Source organism: Galeopterus variegatus, unplaced genomic scaffold (assembly GCF_000696425.1).
Source record: "Galeopterus variegatus unplaced genomic scaffold, G_variegatus-3.0.2 Scaffold10624, whole genome shotgun sequence".
NCBI lineage: Eukaryota > Metazoa > Chordata > Mammalia > Dermoptera > Cynocephalidae > Galeopterus > Galeopterus variegatus.
In genome coordinates, this window is record NW_007736735.1 from 27,060 (window position 1) to 47,207 (window position 20,148).

Consider the following 20,148-nt stretch of genomic DNA (forward strand, 5'->3'; position numbering starts at 1 on the left):
CCCCCCCAAATAATAATAATTAATTAATTAAAGTGGTTTTGTTTGTTTGTTTGTTTGTTTGTTTGTTTTGTCCTTTTTGAGACCGGCTGCACTGCGCTCAGCCAGTGAGTGCTGTGAGCGCACTGGTCATCCGTATATAGGATCCGAACCCGCGGCGGGAGCGCTGCTGCACTCCCAGCGCCGCACTCTCCCGGGTGCGCCATGGGCTTGGCCCTAAAATGTTTTTTTAAATGAAGGAAAAATTAAGACATTTGCACAGAAAAGCTGAGGGAGTTTATCATTCAGGCTGAAATGAAAGTACATTAGATGGTAACTGGAAGCTGTAAGAAAAATTAACACCATTAAAGGTAATTTCATGGGTAAATGTAAAAGCCAGTTATATTGTACTTTTGGTTTGCTTTGTAACTTCTCTCTTTTCCCTATATGATTTAAAAGGGAATGTGAATTAAAACTATAATCGTAAGTCTATGTTAATGAGCATATGTTGTCTATAGATGTAATCTGTGACAGTGAGAATATCAAGGGGGAGGGATAAAGATGGATAGAAGAGTGTTTGTGTACCATTGAAACTAAGGTTATAGTGTAAGTCTATGTTAATGAGCATATGTTGTCTATAGATGTAATCTGTGACAGTGAGAATATGAAGGGGGAGGGATAAAGATGGATAGAAGAGTGTTTGTGTACCATTGAAACTAAGGTTATAGTTTACTACAAATTTAAGATGTTACTTGTAATCCCCAAGGTAACCACTGAGAAAATAACTTTTCTGTCCTTTTACTTTCAACCTTTTTGTGTCCTTATATCTAAAATGAGTCCCCTTAAACAACATATAGATGAATCTTGATATTTTTAATCAAATCTGCTAAACTCTGCCTTTTAATAGGAGAGCGTAAGCCATTTACATTTAATATGATTACTGATAGAGAAGGATTTGCCTCTTTAAAGACTCTGTTAGGACTTTAACAAATGGATATGGGGGGTGGATAGAGAGGGGGGCAGTTGAGCCCATAACTGAGCTAATAAATGAATTCATCAACATTGCAGGATATAAAGTCAACACACAAAAATCAGTTATATTTTATTACACTTGCAATAAACTATCCAAAAACAAAAACAAACAAAAAAAGCAATTCCATTTACAATAGCATGAAAAAGAATAAAGTACTTAGGAATAAATTTAACCAAGGAGGTGATAAAATTGTACACTGAAAACCATAAAGCATTGCTCAAAGAAATTAAATAAGACCTAAATAATTGGAAAGGCATCTCATGTTCATGGATTGGAAGATTTAATATTGCTAAAATTTAGGATAAATTAGGGTTATTACATAGAAAATTAAGTCTGTGACAAAACAATATATTCTTAATCTCATAGAAAATAAAAAATTGTGCATGAGAGTAAAATAATCATAGTTTATTATGTGACTCAGCTGTGCAAAACTTTATTTTTTAAAGTAATAGTTCTATTGATATGTAATTACATATCATATAATTCACTAAGTGTACAATTCTATGGATTTTAGTATATTCTTAGTATATTCTCTTGTGCAACCATCACTATAATTAAATTTAGAACATTTTGATCACCTCAAAAGAAACCCTGTTTAAAAAAGAAAAGAAAAGAAACCCTGTATCCATTAGTGGTCATTCCCTATTCACATCCCACCCTTGGCTCCAAGCAACCACTAGTCTACTTTAAGTTTCTATAGATTTGCCTGTTAGGGACATTTCCTACAAATGGAATCATTCAATACATGGTCTTATGTGAGTGACCTCTTTCCCTTAGCATGATGTCTTCAAGGTTCATCCATATTGTAGCATGTGTTGGTATTTAATTATTTTTATTGCTGAATAGTACTTCATTATATGGATATACCACATTTTATTTATCCTTTGATACATTGGTAGACATTTTAATTGTTTCCATTTTTGGCTATCATGAATAATGCTCCTGTGAGCATTCATGTACAAGTTCTTGTGGACATAATATGATTTCTCTTGGGTATATACCTAACAGTGAAATTGCTGGGTCATATAGGTTCCCTGGCTTTTGGCACTTACCCTTGGAGCTCCCAGAAGCTGGAAGACGCTCAGAGCCTTTGGAGGGAGTGTAGCCCTGCTGATACGTTGATTTTATATTTCTGGCTTCGAGAACTGTGAGAATTTCTTTTGTTTTAAGCCACCAAGTTTTTGGTAATTTTTGTGTGGTAATACATTATCCCAGTGATATTTCATTATGGTTGTGATTTTCATTTCTCTAATGACTAGTGATTTTTAGCATTTTTTCATGTGTTTATCGGCCATTTGTAGATCATCTTTGGAGAAATGTCAATTTAGATCCTTTGTCCTTTTTAAAATTGGGTTATTTGCCTTTTCGTTATTGAGTTGTAAGAGTTCCTTTATGTATTCTTCATACAAGTACCTTATCAGATGGTTTACAAATTTTGTCCCATTCTGGGAGTTGTCTTCTCATATTCTTGGTGATGTCCCTTAAAGCACAAGTCTTTAATTTTGATGATGCCCAGTTTGTCTTTTTTTTTCTTCTGTCATCTGTGCTTTTGATGTCACATCTAAGAAACCATTGCCTAATTCAAAGTCATGGAGATGTATGCCTGTGTTTCCAAGAGTATTTTTTAAAAATAGTCTTGATTCTGCATTTAGATCTATAACGCATTTTGAATTAATGTTTGCGTGTGGTGTGAGGTGAAGGTGCAGCTTGATTCTCTGTGTGTGGCTCTCCAGTTGTCTGTGGGTACCTTTTACTTGGTAAAGGAAACACTGGAAATCATCTAGCTAAGATTGTGAGTATATGAGAAGGATGGAAGTAGGGCAGGAAGGGAGCCAAGGGTGTGGTGGGGGCCAGGGGAGAAAGAGCTGAATTCTCCTCTTCCATAGAGGCAAGTCAGTAAACCAAGCCTAAAATAGAAAAGTCAAGTAGCACCATAAGCATGTTATTTAGAAACATGGAGATAAATACCAAAATAATTAAAAGAGGTGATGGTGGTGGCCTCCATGTATACTGAAATGGGTGGGGGCAGAGATCACTCTTTTTCATAAAAGAGCTTTGAAAATTACATCTGTAATCATTGTGCATAATTTGATAAAAACTTTTGAAAAGCACAAGCAATAACAGGACAGTAATGAGGGGAGACCAGCCTTAATTACATTTTAACATTTATCGTCTAGCCACAGTAAAGATAGTTGGACAGTCATGGCCTGCACATGGACAGAACAGGAAGTCCAGAATGCTTATAAGAATCAATATGCAACACACGTGGTGTTTTACATCAGTGGCAGAAGTCACATTATTCACTAAAGGGCAATGGAATAGGTGGGCAGCTGTTCAGGAAAAAAAATAAAGGTGGATCCACACTTCACATCCACTTTGAACCAGGAGGGCCAAAGACTTAAGTAAAATCTTCAAAATAGTAGAAGGAAAAAACACATTTAACAAAAGACAGGGAAAAAATAAAGCAGAGATGGAAGGAAGTTTGAGCACTCGCTTCCTTACTCTTTACAGCAGGGGGTAATAGAACATGTCAAAACTGAAGCTTGCTGCTGTGTTTAAAACCTCAGGGAGTTTGCATCATCTCTTCTCTTAACCTTAGAGGCGTATACTAGAGATGGAAGGAAGTTTGAGCACTCGCTTCCTTACTCTTTACAGCAGGGGGTAATAGAACATGTCAAAACTGAAGCTTGCGGCTGTGTTTAAAACCTCAGGGAGTTTGCATCATCTCTTCTCTTAACCTTAGAGGCGTATACTTGGGAAATAATGTCTCAGAGTAGAGAAATGTTTATCTTCTCTTCCTAATAGCCACAGAAATTGAAAAGTTTGTATTAAAATAGATAGAAGAGTTTCTCTTCTGTTAAATACAAGTTAGATCTATTTTTTTTATTACACAGAACTGTGTACTATTACACCTTTTAATAAAACTGTTGTTTAAACTGCATGTGTGCAAACAATTGATGGCTCCCTAACATTTAATTCTGAGATTATTTAATATGGTTATTTCAGCATGGGATTTTTAAAAAAATTTAAATTCATACATTGTGAGATATAGTTTAGAATACATTTCTTTGACACCAAACTTGATTCGTCACCTTCTTTGTGGAGTGATCTGGATGAATAACACTGGAAGATGGAGCTGTCCTAGCAGGATGGAGGGACACTTCGTGCTTTGCTTTGGTTCTTAGAATACCGAGCCAGGTTGAAAGGGCTTAGAGGCGTACCCAGGGCTGGTGTGAAGGACATGATCCCTGCTTCCAGGTCGCATAGATGATGTTCTTTGATTGCTGGAACTGTCTCTTTTACTCTTGCTGGATTGTGTTTGAATGTGAACATTATAGGCAGGTGGTCAGTTTGTTGGAGGCGGGTCTCAGTCCTTATCTTTGCAGTGCACACAAAGGCCTAGTGCATTCATTGCCTTGGTGTGCAGTGCTCTGTAAATGAAAATAAAATTTTTTAATAGATTTTTTTTTGACTAACAATTGAGCAAAACAAAGGTCGACACACTTGTGCAGAGGATGTTTCAGGAGCTCTGGCCCAGATACTCTCATCAGATATGTAAAGTTGGGATCGTCGAAGTTCACATTTTTAAGGTGCTACAGAGATTATTGTCTTTATAGAATTAAAGAGGAATGTTTTTCGTATGCATTAATCTTGGCCTTTCTCTATCTTTTGTCTTCCAGGTATATCATACGTTTTTCTGGCCTCTTGAATGGACAGTAGCTGGCAGAGACAACCATGCTTGTTATGCAAAGATAATCTGCAATAAATTCGACAATGTATGTAATATGACTGGAAGCTGAAATGCTGCGGTTTTAAAATGTAGCTTTTACTCCTAGCATTTGGATTTTTGTAATCTCTTTGAAGATAGCTTCGACAATGTATGTAATATGACTGGAAGCTGAAATGCTGCAGTTTTAAAATGTAGCTTTTACTCCTAGCATTTGGATTTTTGTAATCTCTTTGAAGATAGCTTTCAGAGCAGGACAGAGCCCCTTCTGTTACCTAGCGAGTGTGTTTGCAGAGATTGAACAGTGACAGGTTGTAACTGAGGTTTACCAATACCTCTCAAAATGCATCCCTGGAAGTTGTCTCTCCCGAGAGCTGTCTAACTTGATACACTTGGCCCTCTGTATACATGGGTTCCACATCCATGGATTCAACCAACTGCAGATCGAAAATATTAGGGAAAAAACACAATAAAAATAATGTAAATTTAAAAACGATACAGTATAACAAACTACACATAGCATTTACATTGTATAAGGTGTTGTAAGTAATCTGGAGGGATTTAAACTGTGCGGGAGGATGTGTGTAGGGTATATGCAAACACCATGCCATTTTATATCAGGGACTTGTGCATCTGCAGATTTTGGTATCTGAGTGGGGTCTTGGGAGCAACCCTTGCTGGTACTGAGGGATAACTGTAGTTTAGAACTGCATGATGAGTGAAAATTTTGGTCATCAACTAATAAATTGTAAGTTGTATGTTTGTGTGCATTTTGCAAGTGTCCAAAGACTTTGGAAGGAGGTGCTCACACACAGTGAAACTCCAGTACTGATCTGAGTCCTGCTGATGCTCTTCATTAAAGGAGCGGCAGTGGGGTGGCCAGCCCTTCAGCAGAGGCCCTGCCCTTCCCACCACGGTGCTGACAGCCTCCCACATGGTCATTTACGAATTGCTTTATAAGAAATAGTGAGTGAGGAAAGCAGTGTTAAGACTTACTTCTTCTCTTTTTAAGGGTTTATGATCTATCTGGGGAGTAGACTATAAAAATAGGAAAATGTGAACAGCAGCAGGTGCTGTTTACATAGAGTTTAGGCAGTCACACAGTCTTCACCTTGTTTACTTCTCGCATGTCTGTTGTCATCTTATTTTTGGTAAAAACAGAAAACGGTGTCACAGGCTGCCTATTTGCAGGTTTCCTGCTCCTGAATGGTGAAGCTGCTCAGAGCCCTGGACTTAGTTCCTTGGTGGTGGCACTTGTCTGCAGGGCAGTGATGGGGATATTGGTCAGAGCGGCCCTGGAATGCTGCCAAGTGGGGACAGGTTCACAGCTGCGCACCTGAGGGTTGGTGTGCCTGTGTGTGACCATGGTCTTGTTTGTGGGAGTAAGTCCTCTGAGGTGAACAGCCTTTCCAGAAGGAGTGAGAGACTGTGCACACGGCTGCTGTCCTCACACAGGTGCCAGCTGCATCCAGCAGCCCTGGGGTGGGACTCGGGGCCTGTCTGGCATCTTTCAACACTTGCTTTGTCCCTGCCACCCATCCTGCCTCCGTCACTCCTGCCAGGCCCCCAGGTCACACGCTTGCCCCTCTGCCACCAGAGCTCGCCCTTCCTTTCACCCAGCATGTGTGTATTTCTCAAGTACCACCCTGGTGGGAATTGTGCCCAAGGCTGCTCTCGCGCAGCACCGGCCCCACTGTCAGTCACCAGTGGAGATTTTCACCAGGTGTCCTTACTCACCTCTGGGCTGACCCCTTTCCAGCGTGCTCCACAAGGCGCCACCTCAGATGCTAATTCAGTAGCCTTCTGTGGGGCCTGGGAACCACACTTCTTTTTTAGCAGTACATTTTTAGAACTTTTTAACAGACAAGTAATAATTGTGTATATTTATAGGATCCTCTGTAGTGTTGTGATCTATATATACATTATAGAAAGATTTAGTCAAGCTGATTAACATATCCATCACCTCCCCAATTCATCGTTTTCTAGTGGTAAGGACATTAGACATCTACGTTAGCAACTTTGAAATACATAAAACATTATTAATGTTAACTGTGGTCACCATGCGGTGCAGAGGATCACTAAAACTCATTCCACAGTCTTTCTGTGCTTGGCTTATCTCACTTGGCGTAATGTCCTCCAGTCCCACTCATGTTGTCACAAGTGACAGAATTTCCTTCTTTTTGAGGCTGTGTAGTATTCCATTGTGTGTATATACCACATTTTTTTCATCTGTTTGTAAATTAGTAGTCATTTTGGAAAATAGTATGTAGGTTCCTCAAAAAACTAAAAATAGAACTACCGTATGATCCAGCAATTCCACTCCTGGGCATAGATCTGAAAGAACTGAAATTAGCGTGTTGAAGAGACACCTGCACTCCATGTCCATTTCAGCACTATTTGCAGCAGCTCCGTATGGAAGCAACCTAAGTGTCCGTCCACAGATGAATGGATAGAGAAGACGTGGGACCCCACTTTTAACCCACAGCCCAGGGGCCTCTGCGTGCCTGCCCCATGAGACCTGCTCTTGGAGCTCTCTGCTTGAGGGCCCACCGGCAGATGTGTGTAGGGCTGGCTGCTCTGGAACATGGCTCTTTCTCCAGAGCCTGAGTAGCCGCGGATTCCTGCCAGCCCTGGCCTCTAGTGCTCTCTTACGTCTTTCTCTTCATCTGCTTTACACTTTCACTATTGAAGATGGAAATGAAGGATAGAGTCTGATGGAAGAACACTGACCAATGGACCGCCTACAGCGCACTGTTACTAGGAAACTGACTGCGAGTGTTGCCCCCTGCCTCGTGGGTCTGCTCATCACTGCACCGTGCTCCTTGGTCCTCCTGGCAGATGGCCCCGGGTAACAGTTCCACACTGTCCACTCCTCGGTCTCTGCTTATGTTAGGAGCAGGGCACCTTGCTTCCTGGACTGGCAGTCTCTGCATTTTCAGTAAGACCTGATGCCTTAGAACCATTCCACTGCTGGACTTCAGTTCAGATTTGTCGTGTTGCTCAGTGCTATCTCAGCATAATCTACATCACACTAGTGAACTCCTTCATGCACTGGGTAAATTGCTCGTTCTAATAAATTTGAGTGCAAATTAACTCTGGATGTGCATTTACTGCCTCATTTAGCAGATTCTTACAGGGGCTCAGTTTCATGGTAATGTGCTCAGTTCAACATTGGTGTTCTTTTTCTGTAGTAGGTGCTATAAATTTAACTGTGAACTTGCAGTGAATAGATTCCTGTTTAGACCATTAAACTGCTGGGATTCTCTTTGTTTTGCTTCTGTATTAAAGGAACGGGTGGTAGGATTTCATATTCTTGGACCAAATGCTGGTGAGGTTACCCAAGGATTTGCAGTGGCAATGAAATGTGGGCTCACAAAACAGCTACTCGATGACACCGTTGGAATTCACCCCACATGCGGGGAGGTAGGGAACAGGAGGGTTTTTAAAATTGGCTTCAATTTCTGTAGTTTGAAAAACTGTTACAAAGCACATTGTCAGAAGGATTTTGTACTAGTAACTGTTCTGTGTATTTTTAAGAATAGTGTCAATGTGATACTCAATGTGTTTTCTTAAAGCAGTACTAACATCTAAATATGTGTTTGTTTTGTTTTCTTCCTTCTGAACAGGTATTCACAACTTTGGAAATCACAAAGTCATCGGGACTAGACGTCACCCAGAAAGGCTGCTGAAGCTAGTCCTGCTGCTGTGTAGTTTCCTTGTCACATTCTCTTTTCTTTCAAAGACCAGAGTTCTCAGATAATGCGAGCCTGTGCTCATGACACCTGCTGTGTTATTCAGGGGCCAGGCCAGGGCTTTTCTTCTTGACACCGAGATGAGAATGCAGGCAAGGTGACAGGACAGCAGCCTGAGTCTGCTCAGAGTCTTGGCTGACTGCAGGCAGCAGGCAGACTGCTTCCTTGACGTCTTGGCCTGGAATCCCGTTGTGGGGCAGGCTGAGGCTGACTGCCTTGCGAGTCAGAATCAAGCTGCCCTTGGTGAGACCTTTGAAGGGCAGTCAGCTCGAGTTAACTCTTCTGGGTGCTCGTGGGTTTTTTTGTTATTTGTTTTGTTTTCTTTTGGTTGCCAGTGTTTTTATCCTTCCTTTGTTGTCACTGTGAAAATATCTTTTCAGTTATGAACTGACTGTAATGTGGTGATTTTCCAGTGTGTGCCTGGCATTCACACTGCTCCCTGGTGACAGGTGTCTGTGGCTGCAGAGAACTGGATGCCCCAGCAGAGATCTGCACACACTCTGTAGGTTTTAGTCACTGTCTCTTTCAAGGTGCGTTTTGACCTACTGTCAAAAACCTGACAAGTGCTTCACCCACTTGTGCGTTTCCTCATGGTAATGACCTGGAAGTCATTCTCCTATTATTAGTATCCCAAGACTGAGCAAAATATCTCATGTAAGAGGAAAATACTTGAATTTCTTTTTCATGTTGGTCTTAAGAGTAATATTAAAGTTTTAAATACTACATTATGTGAACTTTAAAACTGTTGGAAATGATTCAATCACAATCTACTTAATGATAGTCAAATTCAGTCAATGAACAGGTGATTTTAAGAGGTTTCATTCGAATTTACAAGCACTTTCAGCACCTAAAATGCCCTGGAAGAGGGAGGCCTATTCCAAGGTCTTTTAGGAAAACCTCTTGTTTTCTTGAGGCATCAGCACACTGCAGCCCCATCCGAGGCTCTTCTACACCACCTGCTCTCTTGAGCAGCACTCTAGCCGTTCAGCCCTGTGCCACAGGATCGGACAGTTCTGTGGTTGGGATTTCTAGGCATAAGTTTTAAAAGAAAAATTTTAAACCAACGAACAATTAGGGAACACCATCCGTAGACGGGCGTTTGGCTGCCCTCTCCAGAGGTGGGGCTGGGGCGCGAGTGGAGTGGGCTTGGGAACCCAAAGAAAACTGACATAGGATCTGGTTATTAAGTTGCTTTTTCACTGGGGAGGGAAAAGTGCAAATATGACTGTCCGAAAAGTAAGGCAGGTGCAGCAGTTGCTGTCACTGAGGTAGAAACAGTTCAGTGTGAAACGGAGGGAGATGCTATTAATGTACACTGGGTGTGGGGTGGGGGTAGGGTAACTGAACAGTGTTTAACAGAAGCAGTGATATTTGAGCTGAACCACAAGAGTAACATGGAGAAGGTCTGAATCATCCTTTCAACAGATTCAGTTAAAATATAGATGAAATTTTAGAAAATGTTTTGTTACCGTGTTGTTGAATATCTCTCTCTCTCTCTCTCTCTCCCTCTCACACACACACACACACACACACACACACACACACACACACACACACACACACACACACACACACACACACACACACTTTTCCAGAATCCCAAATGAAGAGAATCCAGGAACCCTGGAAACCTTGAACTCCTGCTTTGTGCTGAGCAAGGGGCAAAAAAGCTAAGTCCCATGCCTGCCCCAGGCGGGGTTTCTGATAGGAAGCCTTTGGCAAAGCTGGGACCCCAGGGGGCTGCACGCCCATGGAAGGGCGAGTGGAGAACAAACTGTCCCTCAGAAAGAGGCAGCACAGTGACTTGCCTGCCTTTGCGCGGGCATGGGTGGGAGGAACTAAGTATCCAGAGAGAGTGTAACGGTCTTCCAGGCTTCTGACCAGACAAGGCTAATCTCTTTGGTAAGGAAAGGGGAGGGCTGACACATAAACCTGCCTGTGGTTGGCTCCCTGTCACCTTTTTATTTTCCTCCCTCTTTATCTCTTTCTTCCTCTTTTTTCCTCTCCTGAGATAAATATGGCCCCTATATAATGGTGAGAGATTAATTTTACCTGGAAGATAAAACTTGTATGCATCTAATTACATGTAGATCTGCAAGGAAAAATTGACATTATTATGGAGGAGATTTTTTTTTTTCCTTTTTTTGTCTTTTTTCGTGACCGGCAACGGATTGCAGCCCTCAGTGTTGCTCCCACACCTCGCTCAGCCAGTGAGCGGCCGGTCCGTATGTGGGATCCGAACCCTCGGCGGGAGCACCGCGGCACTCCCAAGCGGCGCACTGTAGCAGTGCGCCACCGGGCCGGCCCAATTATGGAGGAGATTTTAATATACCTCAGTAACTTATTAGATCAAACAAAAAAATTGTAAATATATAGATTTGAATAGCACAATTAACAAGCTTGATTTAATGAACTTTTGAAGACTACACTCACCATGAAAACACACTCATTCTAAGCACACATGTGATAGGCCATGAAGGCTGGGCTTAAATTTCAAGACTGGTGTCATATAGGGATGGGGTAAGAGGGTTTAGCGGCACTAACACGAGGAACGCAGAGATCTTAAGACCTGTATACAGTGGTGTGATGGGAAGTGGTGTGTGGATATAGAGAGAGATGAGTGAGGGGTAGTGGGCGATTGATCTGGGAAGGTGGGCGAGACCAGGAGCCAGGGAACGATGGAAAGACCTGGGCTTCGAGGCGCGATAGCCTCGGGAATGCCTGGTTCTGGCTTACTGGATATGTGCCAGCGTGTATCGATTCACCTTTCCTGTTCCTCATTTACTAAGTGTGGACATTATTGCCTGTCCCACAAACTTATAAAAATTGAGCAACACTTATTAAGTTCCCAAACTACAGCACATTGGTGTAGGTAATCTTGCCTTCTGTGATAATGAGTAGGGGCCTGCTGTAGACTGGCTGTCCACCCAAAACTCACTGAGCCTTGAATTGTGTTCCCCAAATTTCATGTATTAGAAACTTGGCCCCCACTGTGACTGTTAAGGGTGGGAAGTCCTATTATGGTAATTGAAAGGTGGAGGCTTGAAGAGGTGATTACATTGTAGGACCCTGCAGTTGTGAATGGATTGAAAATGGCAACACTGAGGGTTGCGATCCGTTGCTGGACACGGAAAAAGACAAAACAGACAAAAAAAAAAAAAAAGAACAGGAGAGGGGCCGGCCCGGTGGCGCACTGGATAGTGCACCGCTTGGGAAGCGCGGCGGCGCTCCCGCCCGAGGGTTCGGATCCCACATACGGACCGGTTCCTGCTCACTGGCTGAGCGAGGCACGGGAGCAGCACCGAGGGTTGCAATCCCGTTGCCGGTCCCCGGTCCGGTACGGGGGCAACACTGAGGGTTGCGATCCGTTGCTGGACACGGAAAAAGACAAAACAGACAAAAAAAAAAAAAAAGAACAGGAGAGGGGCCGGCCCGGTGGCGCACTGGATAGTGCACCGCTTGGGAAGCGCGGCGGCGCTCCCGCCCGAGGGTTCGGATCCCACATACGGACCGGTTCCTGCTCACTGGCTGAGCGAGGCACGGGAGCAGCACCGAGGGTTGCAATCCCGTTGCCGGTCCCCGGTCCGGTACGGGGGCAACACTGAGGGTTGCGATCCGTTGCTGGACACGGAAAAAGACAAAACAGACAAAAAAAAAAAAAAAGAACAGGAGAGGGGCCGGCCCGGTGGCGCACTGGATAGTGCACCGCTTGGGAAGCGCGGCGGCGCTCCCGCCCGAGGGTTCGGATCCCACATACGGACCGGTTCCTGCTCACTGGCTGAGCGAGGCACGGGAGCAGCACCGAGGGTTGCAATCCCGTTGCCGGTCCCCGGTCCGGTACGGGGGCAACACTGAGGGTTGCGATCCATTGCTGGACACGGAAAAAGACAAAAAAGACAAAAAAAAAAAAACAGGAGAGTCTATCTCTTTCTCTGCTGCACCATTTTCACAATGTGATACGCTGCCAGGACTGAAGTCACCACCAAAGAAAGCCTTCACCAGATGTGTTTCCTGGACTTCGGACTTCCTAGCCTCAGAAACTGTAAGCAATAAATTTCGTTTTCTTTACAAGTCACCCAGTTCTGTGTATTATGATATAAGCAACAGAAACGGACTAATACAGGGCCCAATTAAGAAAGCTCTTGCAGACATGCAGCAGTATAGCTACCAGGCAGGCAGGAGGAAGATGGATGAGTCAGTGCTTTGCAGACTTCCACTGTGGGAGGCAGCTGCCGAGCCGTCCCCACGTTGGATCCTCAGCTGCTGGTAATCACATCCTTGTGTAGTCCCTTCCCACATGTACCAAGGTTGGTCTGTGTGGCCAGTAGCACATGGCAGAAGTGATGGGACTAAGATTCTAAGATTAGGTCATAAAAGCACTGCCACTGAAGCTTTGGTCATTCTCGCGCACTCTCGTATTGCGTGCTCTGGGAGAGGGCAGCTGTCATGTCATTATGACACTCAGAAAGCCCACGTGGTGGAGAACTGAAGTCTCCAGCCACATTCAGCAAGAAACAGGTCACCCAACCCCAAGTGAAAGGGCTTGTAAATGAATACTGCTCCAGTCAAGCCTCACCTGAGCCAGCAGCTAGACTGCAGTCTCGGAGCGGCTTTGGGCCGTTGCCATCTAGTTGACTACTCCCAGATTGCTGACCCTCAGAAACTAAGAATAGTTATTTGTAATTTAAGCTGCTGATTTTTGGAGTAATTTGTTGCACAGCAATAGATTACTAATACATTTTTCAAGGAAAATTAAAATTAGTACTGATCTGGTCAGATCACTAAAATGTCTTGACTTTATTCCTAGGACAGACAAAAGCCTCATATAGATTTGGGAGTTTGACAAACGGGGATTGGAGCTCAGACTTAGCACTGGACATACTTATCACTGTAAATGAGACCTTACACGGGAAGTCTCTGAGTCAGTGGTCCTGAGCTGTGGCTGCGACACGTCCATGAGAAAGTTCCGCAGAGTATTCGTGACTGTCAAAGCTCGTCTGAAAGATTGTTTGGGAGACCTGCTCGTCATCCAGAGGGAGAGCATGACCTTGACAGTCTCAGTGTCATCTCAAATGGGAATGAGGGAAGGACATATAGAGCATCTGGAGGACTGGGGGTAGTCATGGGGCAGTCACAGGGCAGTGATTAGAAGTGGTTCTGGGCAGCAGTCGGTCAGAATGTGTAAACTAGACTAGTTGCTGAAACGATCTGTCGGTGGTCTTGCCCAGTATTGGGGGTGTATGAGACGAGCTTTGCCTTTCTGTTACTGTAGTCTTCTCTTGACTGCATGAGTCTGCGTGAGCTGGGGCAATCTGATGTATGAATGGTTCAGTACACTTCATCTTTCTGAGTCATGCAGTACATGCTCAAGCTGTGGTTTGTTTTATTTTCCAGTGGAGAGCCATGCAATGCTTCTAAGCACATAGCGACAAAGAGACCTGTTAGGAGTTTGCTGCAAGAGATCATTAAATATTTATTGAGACTTATGTTTCCAGCCACGCTGGAGTTACATGAACTGTATTCTTCCTCCATAAACAATTAAACTGGAGGGGATGGGAAATGACTGCATTCAGCTGTGGAGTGACAGAGCAGGACTGTGACTCCAGAGGGAAAGGAAATGAGGTGATCCCTGCAGTTGCCCCAGCTTTCTGCATGGAAGTGACTTTGAGACAATGAGCACAAAGAGAGAACCCAAACAGAGCCTGATGTCCTTGCCGAGTTGAGATAGGCATCAGAGTTCAGGGAGAGTGAGACAGCTAGAAGTTGTGGGGGAGACACAGTGGGGAGCTGTGCAGAAAAGAGCTCCAGAAGTCTACAAAAGGATCCCCTGGAGTCTTTGCTGAGGACTAAGCCACACATCCTTAGAATGAAATTCTAGAAGGTTGGGCAAAAAATGACAGGGATTTGTTAGTTGAGCGATTCCTACTAGTCTCAGAAAGTGGGGAAGAGTTTGGGGCCGGCCCGGTGGCGCACTGCTATAGTGCACCGCTTGGGAAGCACGGCGGCGCTCCCGCCGAGTGTTCGGATCCCACATACAGACCGGTTCCCGCTCACTGGCTGAGCGAGGTGCGGGAGCAACACCAAGGGTTGCGATCCCGTTGCTGGTCCCGGTCCAGTACGGGGGCGACACTGAGGGTTGCGGTCCGTTGCCGGACACGGAAAAAGACAAAAAGGAAAAAAAAAAGAAAAGAAAGTGGGGAAGAGTTTGAACTCTGACCAACATAAGAGATTCTTCAATGATCCCCCCCAGACATTGAGTGGAGACCCCATAAAGGGGTCACGTCTTGGGTTGAATTGGAGTGAAGACTACTAGATCTGCCCTAGAAAAGTTTAAAAATAGGCCTTAATGGGATCAAACTGATCCAGAAATAACTGCCTGCAAAAGAAAGCACAACATTCCTTAAAGGAAGTCAATGAAACAGTCAGCAGTATAACAACCATAATATTCAGTACTCAGTAAAAAATTACTAGACATGCCAAGAAACAGGAAAATGTGATGCACAGCCAGAATCAAAACCAGTGAATATGGGCCGGCCCGGTGACACACTGCTACAGTGCGCCGCTTGGGAGCGTGGTGGCACTCCCGCCGAGGGTTTGGATCCCACATACAGACCGGCGGCTCACTGGCTGACCAAGGTGTGGGTGCAGCACCGAGGGTTGCGATCCCGTTGCCGGTCCCGGTCCGGTACGGGCGCAACACTGAGGGTTGCGATCTGTTGCCGGTCACGAAAAAAGACAAAAAGGAAAACAAACAAACAAACAGAAAAAAAAACAGTGAATAGAAACAGACCCAGAAAGACAGATGCAATGGAACTAACATACAAGAATGTTAAAACCACTATTAAAACTACTTACTGGAAATTTAGATATTCTAAATTTAGATGGAAACATGAATGTACTGAAGGAAATGGAAGATATTAAGAAGGACCAAACAGAGCTTGCAGAGGTGAAAAATGACTGCCTTTTTCAAGGGGCCTCGTGGCCATTAGCTAGTTTGGTGATTTGTGGGGAGGACTCACATGGCTCAACATCAAGTTGTATTCATACCTAAGGTTTATTACAGCAGAGGGTAAAGTGCAGATACAGCAAAAAGAGAGAAAAAAATCAAAACACAGTCAGTGGTTAGGTCATGGACAGGCTTCCAAGACCTCCTTTTTTCTTTGAGAGGCATAGAGGTGTGCTTTTCTCTCCAACTGTGAACTGCAAAGATATATGTGGTCTGTCTCCACCCAGCCATGCAGATTCAAGTCTTGGAGCTTTGAGTTCTTCAAAGGGACGGGTCACACAGACACACGACCAGCCATAGTGTGGCTGCTAGATCAGGCACCAAATGTACATCATGAATCTTCATGTTTACTTGAAGCACTGATAGCCTGACTCATCTTGACCCCCTGCTTCAGGCCTGTGTAATAATATCATAAACCAGTAAGTATGTGGCTATTATAGTATGCTTTGAGGGCTTGGCTGGACATGGTTGCCAGGCTCCAGGGGTAATCAAGAACTGAGTAAAACAACCCTTCTGCATTAGCTGTTCCCTTGCACTGTCTAAAAGAATATTCACTGGATGTGGTCAGCAGCAGATTACACACTGCGGAAGAAAAGGTTAAAGAATCGAAGCAATAGAAACTGTCTGAAATGAAGGACAGAGGGGAGAGGCTGGAAAATAAAAAACTCAGAATCAGTGAGCTCTGAAACAATACCAAGTGGTATAACATGTATACTCTGAGCCCCAGAAAGGGAAAGGTGGGAGAGAGAACAATGTTTTGAGAAATAATAGAGAAAAATTTTACAACTGTCGTGAAAATTGAAAGCCCATAGATCCAAGCCACATGGACATAAAACGTCACACTAAAGGACTATTTACCTCTGTGCATTTTAGCCAGTACATCATGTCTTTTTTCTTCACGAAACATAATTGATTATACGTATTTGTGGGGTACAGAGTTGAATATCAATACCTATACACAATATGTGATGATTAATCATAGCAAAACGTAATCATTCTTTGTGGCCCTTTACCAGTTTCTCACTAGTCCCTTCCCCCCTCTCCCTTTTGCACCTCTAGTAACCATGGTTCTGTTCTCTCCCTTTGAAAGTTCAACATATTATTGTGATTGTTGTATCTTTTCGTGATTGTTGTATCTTTTTCTGATTGTTGTATCTTTCTTTCCTTTTTTATTTATTTGTATGTTTTTTAGCTCCCGTCTATGAGTGAGGACATGGGGTATTTCTCTTTCTGTGCCTGGCTTATTTCACTTAACATAATTTTCTCCAAGCTCATCCACGTTGCTGTGAATGGCAGAAGTTCATTCTTTTTATGGCAGAGTAGTATTCCATTGTGTAGATATACCACGTTTTCCTTATCCAGTCATCTGTCGGTGGACGTTTAGGTTGTTTCCAACTCTTGGCTATTGTCAATAGAGCTGTGATGAACATGGGAGTGCAGGTGTCCCTTCCACGTGATGATATCCATTCCTTTTTGTATATACCCAGTGATGGTATTGCTGGGTCATAGGGTAGCCCTATCTGTAGTTGTTTGAGAAATCTCCATACTATTTTCCACGAAGGCTGTACTAATTTAAGACCCACCAACAGTGTAGGAGGGTTCCCCTTTCTCCATTTCCTTGCCAGCATTTGTTATTCTCTGTCTTTTTGATAATAGCCAGTCTAACTGGGGTGAGGTGATATCTAAATGTGGTTTTGATTTGTATTTCCTTGATGCTGAGTGATGTTGAGCATTTTTTCATGTGTATGTTGGCCATTTCTATGTCTTCCTTTGAGAAATGTCTAGTTAGCTACTTTGCCCATTTTTTAATTGGATTATTTGTTTTTTTACTATTAAGTTATTTGAGTCCCTCTAGTATCCTGGAAATTAATCCCTTGTTGGATGTATAGTTTGCAAATATTTTCTCTTGCACTGCAGGTTGTCTTTTCACTCTGTTGATTGTTTCCTTTGCTGTGTGTTCTGAAATGCGTAGTTTGCAATACTTTCTCCCATTCTGTAGTTTGTCTTTTCATTCTGTTGATTTTAGTTAATTTTGGTATGTGGTGAGAAGTATCGGTCTAGTTTCATTCTTCTTACATGTGCATGTCCAGTTTTCCCAGCACCATTTATTGAAGAGGCTGTCTTTCCCCCAATGTATGTTCTTGCTGTCTTTGTCAAAGATCAGTTGGCTGTAAGTGTATGGGTTGATTTCTGGGTTCTCTATTCGGTTCCATTGGTCCAAGTGTCTGTTTTTATGCCATACCATAATGTTTTGGTTATTCTAGCTTTGTAGTATAATTTGAAGTCAGGTAGTGTAATGCCTCTGGCTTTTTTTTTTTTTTTGCTCAGGATTTCTTTGGCTATTTGGTGTCTTTTGCTCTTTCATATGAATGTCAGGATGTTTTTTCTATTTCTGTGAAGAATGTCATTGGTATTTTGTTGGGAATTTCATTGAATCTGTAGATCACTTAGGGTGGTGTGGACATTTTTACAATGTTAATTCTTCCAATCAAAGAGCAAGGATATTGGCATATAGTTTTCTTTTTTTTGTTGTATCTTTGTCTGGTTTTGGTATCAGGGTGACACTGGCCTCATAGAATGAGTTTGGGAGAATGGCCTATGTATCCAATTTTTGGAATAGTTTGAAAGGGATTGCTATTAATTCTTCTTTATATGTTTGTTAGAATTCAGCAGTGAAGCCATCCAGTCCTGGGCTTTTCTTTGTTGGGAGAGTGCTGATTACTGCTTCAGTCTTGTTGCTCATTGTTAGTCTGTCCAGGTTTTCTATTTCTTCTTTGTTCAGTCTTGAAGGTTTGCATGTGTCCAGAAATTTATCCGTTTCCTCCAGGTTTTCAAATTTGTTGGAGTACAGTTGTTCATACTAGTCTCTAATGATTCGTTGTGGTATCAGTTATCATGTCTCCTTTTTCAATTCTGATTTTTGTTATTTGGGACTTCTCTCTTCTTTTTAAAGTTAACCTTGCTAATGGTTTGACTATTTTGTTTATCTTCTCAAAAAGCCAACTTTTTGTTTCATTGATCTTTTGTATAGTTTTTCTGGTCTCTATTTCACTTAGTTCTGCTCTGATCTTAATTATTTCTTTCCATGTGTTAATTTTGGGTTTGGATTGTTCTTGTTTTTCCAGTTCTTTGAGGTATAACGTTAGGTTGTTTATTTGAAGTCTTTAAGTTCTTTTGATGTAAGCATTTATTGCAATAAACTTACTCAGTACTGCTTTTACAGTATCCTACAGGTTTTGATATGATGTGTCTTCATTTTCATTAGTTTCAAGTCAAGATATTTTTTAATTTCCTTTTTATTTTTTCTTTGACCCATAGGTCGTTCAGGGGCATGTTGTTAATTTCTGTGTATTTGTATAATTTCCAGAGTTTTGCTTGTTATTGATTTATAGATTTAATTCATTGTGGTCTGAAAAGATACTTGAAATAGATTTCAGTTCTTAATAATTTGTTGAGACTTGATTTGGGACCTAATATGTGGTCTATCCTGGAGAGTGTTTCATGTGCTGAAGAGAAGAAAGTGTATTCTGTAGTTGTTGGATTAAGTGTTCTGTAGATGTCTGGCAGTGATTTGAAAATATTTCCTCTCTGTGGCTTGTCTTTTCATTTTCAAAATGGTTTCTTTGGAAGCACAAAAATTTATAATTTTGATGAAGTCTGATCTGTCAGTTTTTCCCTCTTATGGTTAGTGACTTTGGTATCTTATCTAAGAACTATGCCTAATCCAAAATCACGAAGATTTTTCTCCTGTTTTTTTTTCCAGAAGTTTTATAGTTTTAGCTCTTCTATTTAAGTTTCTGATCCATTCTTAGTTAATTTTTGTGTGTAACGTGAGGTAAGCATCTAAATTTGTATTTTTGCCTGTAGATATCCAAGCATCCCAGCACCATTTGTTGAAAGACTACCTTTCCCCATGGCACCTGTGTAAAAATCAATTGGTCATAAATGTAAGTCCAGAAGGACTCTTAATTCTGTTCTGTTGGTGTGTCCTTATGCTGGTAACATACTGTCTTGATCACTGCAGCTATGTAGTAGATTCTGAAGGTGGGAAGTGTGAGTCCTCCAACGTTGTTCTTTTTCAAGGTTGTTTTGGGTATTTTAGATCCTTTCTATTTCCATATAAATTATAGGATCAGTTTATCACTTTCTGACAAAAAAAAAAAGCCTACTGGGATTTGAGTAGGGATTTCATTGAGTATATGGATTACTTTGGAGAGCGTTTCCATCTTAACGATAGAATCTTGGTATCTGTGAACATGGAGGGTCTCTCCATTCATACAGAGCTTCTTTTTTTTTTCCTTTTTTGTCTTTTTTACTGACCGGTAACGGGATCGCAACCCTCGGTGTTGCGCCCGCACCACGCTCAACCAGTGAGAGGGAACCGGTCTCCACATGGGATCCGAACCCTCAGCAGGAGCGCCGCCATGCTCCCAAGTGGCACACTCTCCAGTGCACCACCGGGCCGGCCCCCATACAGAGCTTCTTTAATTTCTCAGCAATGTTTTGTAGTTTTCANATCTTATCTAAGAACTATGCCTAATCCAAAATCACGAAGATTTTTCTCCTGTTTTTTTTTCTAGAAGTTTTATAGTTTTAGCTCTTCTATTTAAGTTTCTGATCCATTCTTAGTTAATTTTTGTGTGTAACGTGAGGT

The 20,148-nt window shown here is 42.4% G+C and overlaps 1 protein-coding gene across 1 annotated transcript in view; it reads left to right on the top strand.

The window, feature by feature from the left end:
- LOC103610117 (thioredoxin reductase 3-like) overlaps positions 1-8,425 on the top strand; it is a gene marked incomplete at its 5' end in the record, with an annotated part of 35,011 nt that extends 26,586 nt beyond the window's left edge. Inside the window, 3 exons of the mRNA XM_008594353.1 lie at positions 4,690-4,785; positions 8,025-8,159; positions 8,363-8,425. Coding sequence (XP_008592575.1) covers positions 4,690-4,785; positions 8,025-8,159; positions 8,363-8,425 — 294 coding nt within the window. The remainder of the gene's footprint in view (positions 1-4,689; positions 4,786-8,024; positions 8,160-8,362) is intronic.
- Positions 8,426-20,148: the final 11,723 nt, after the last annotated feature.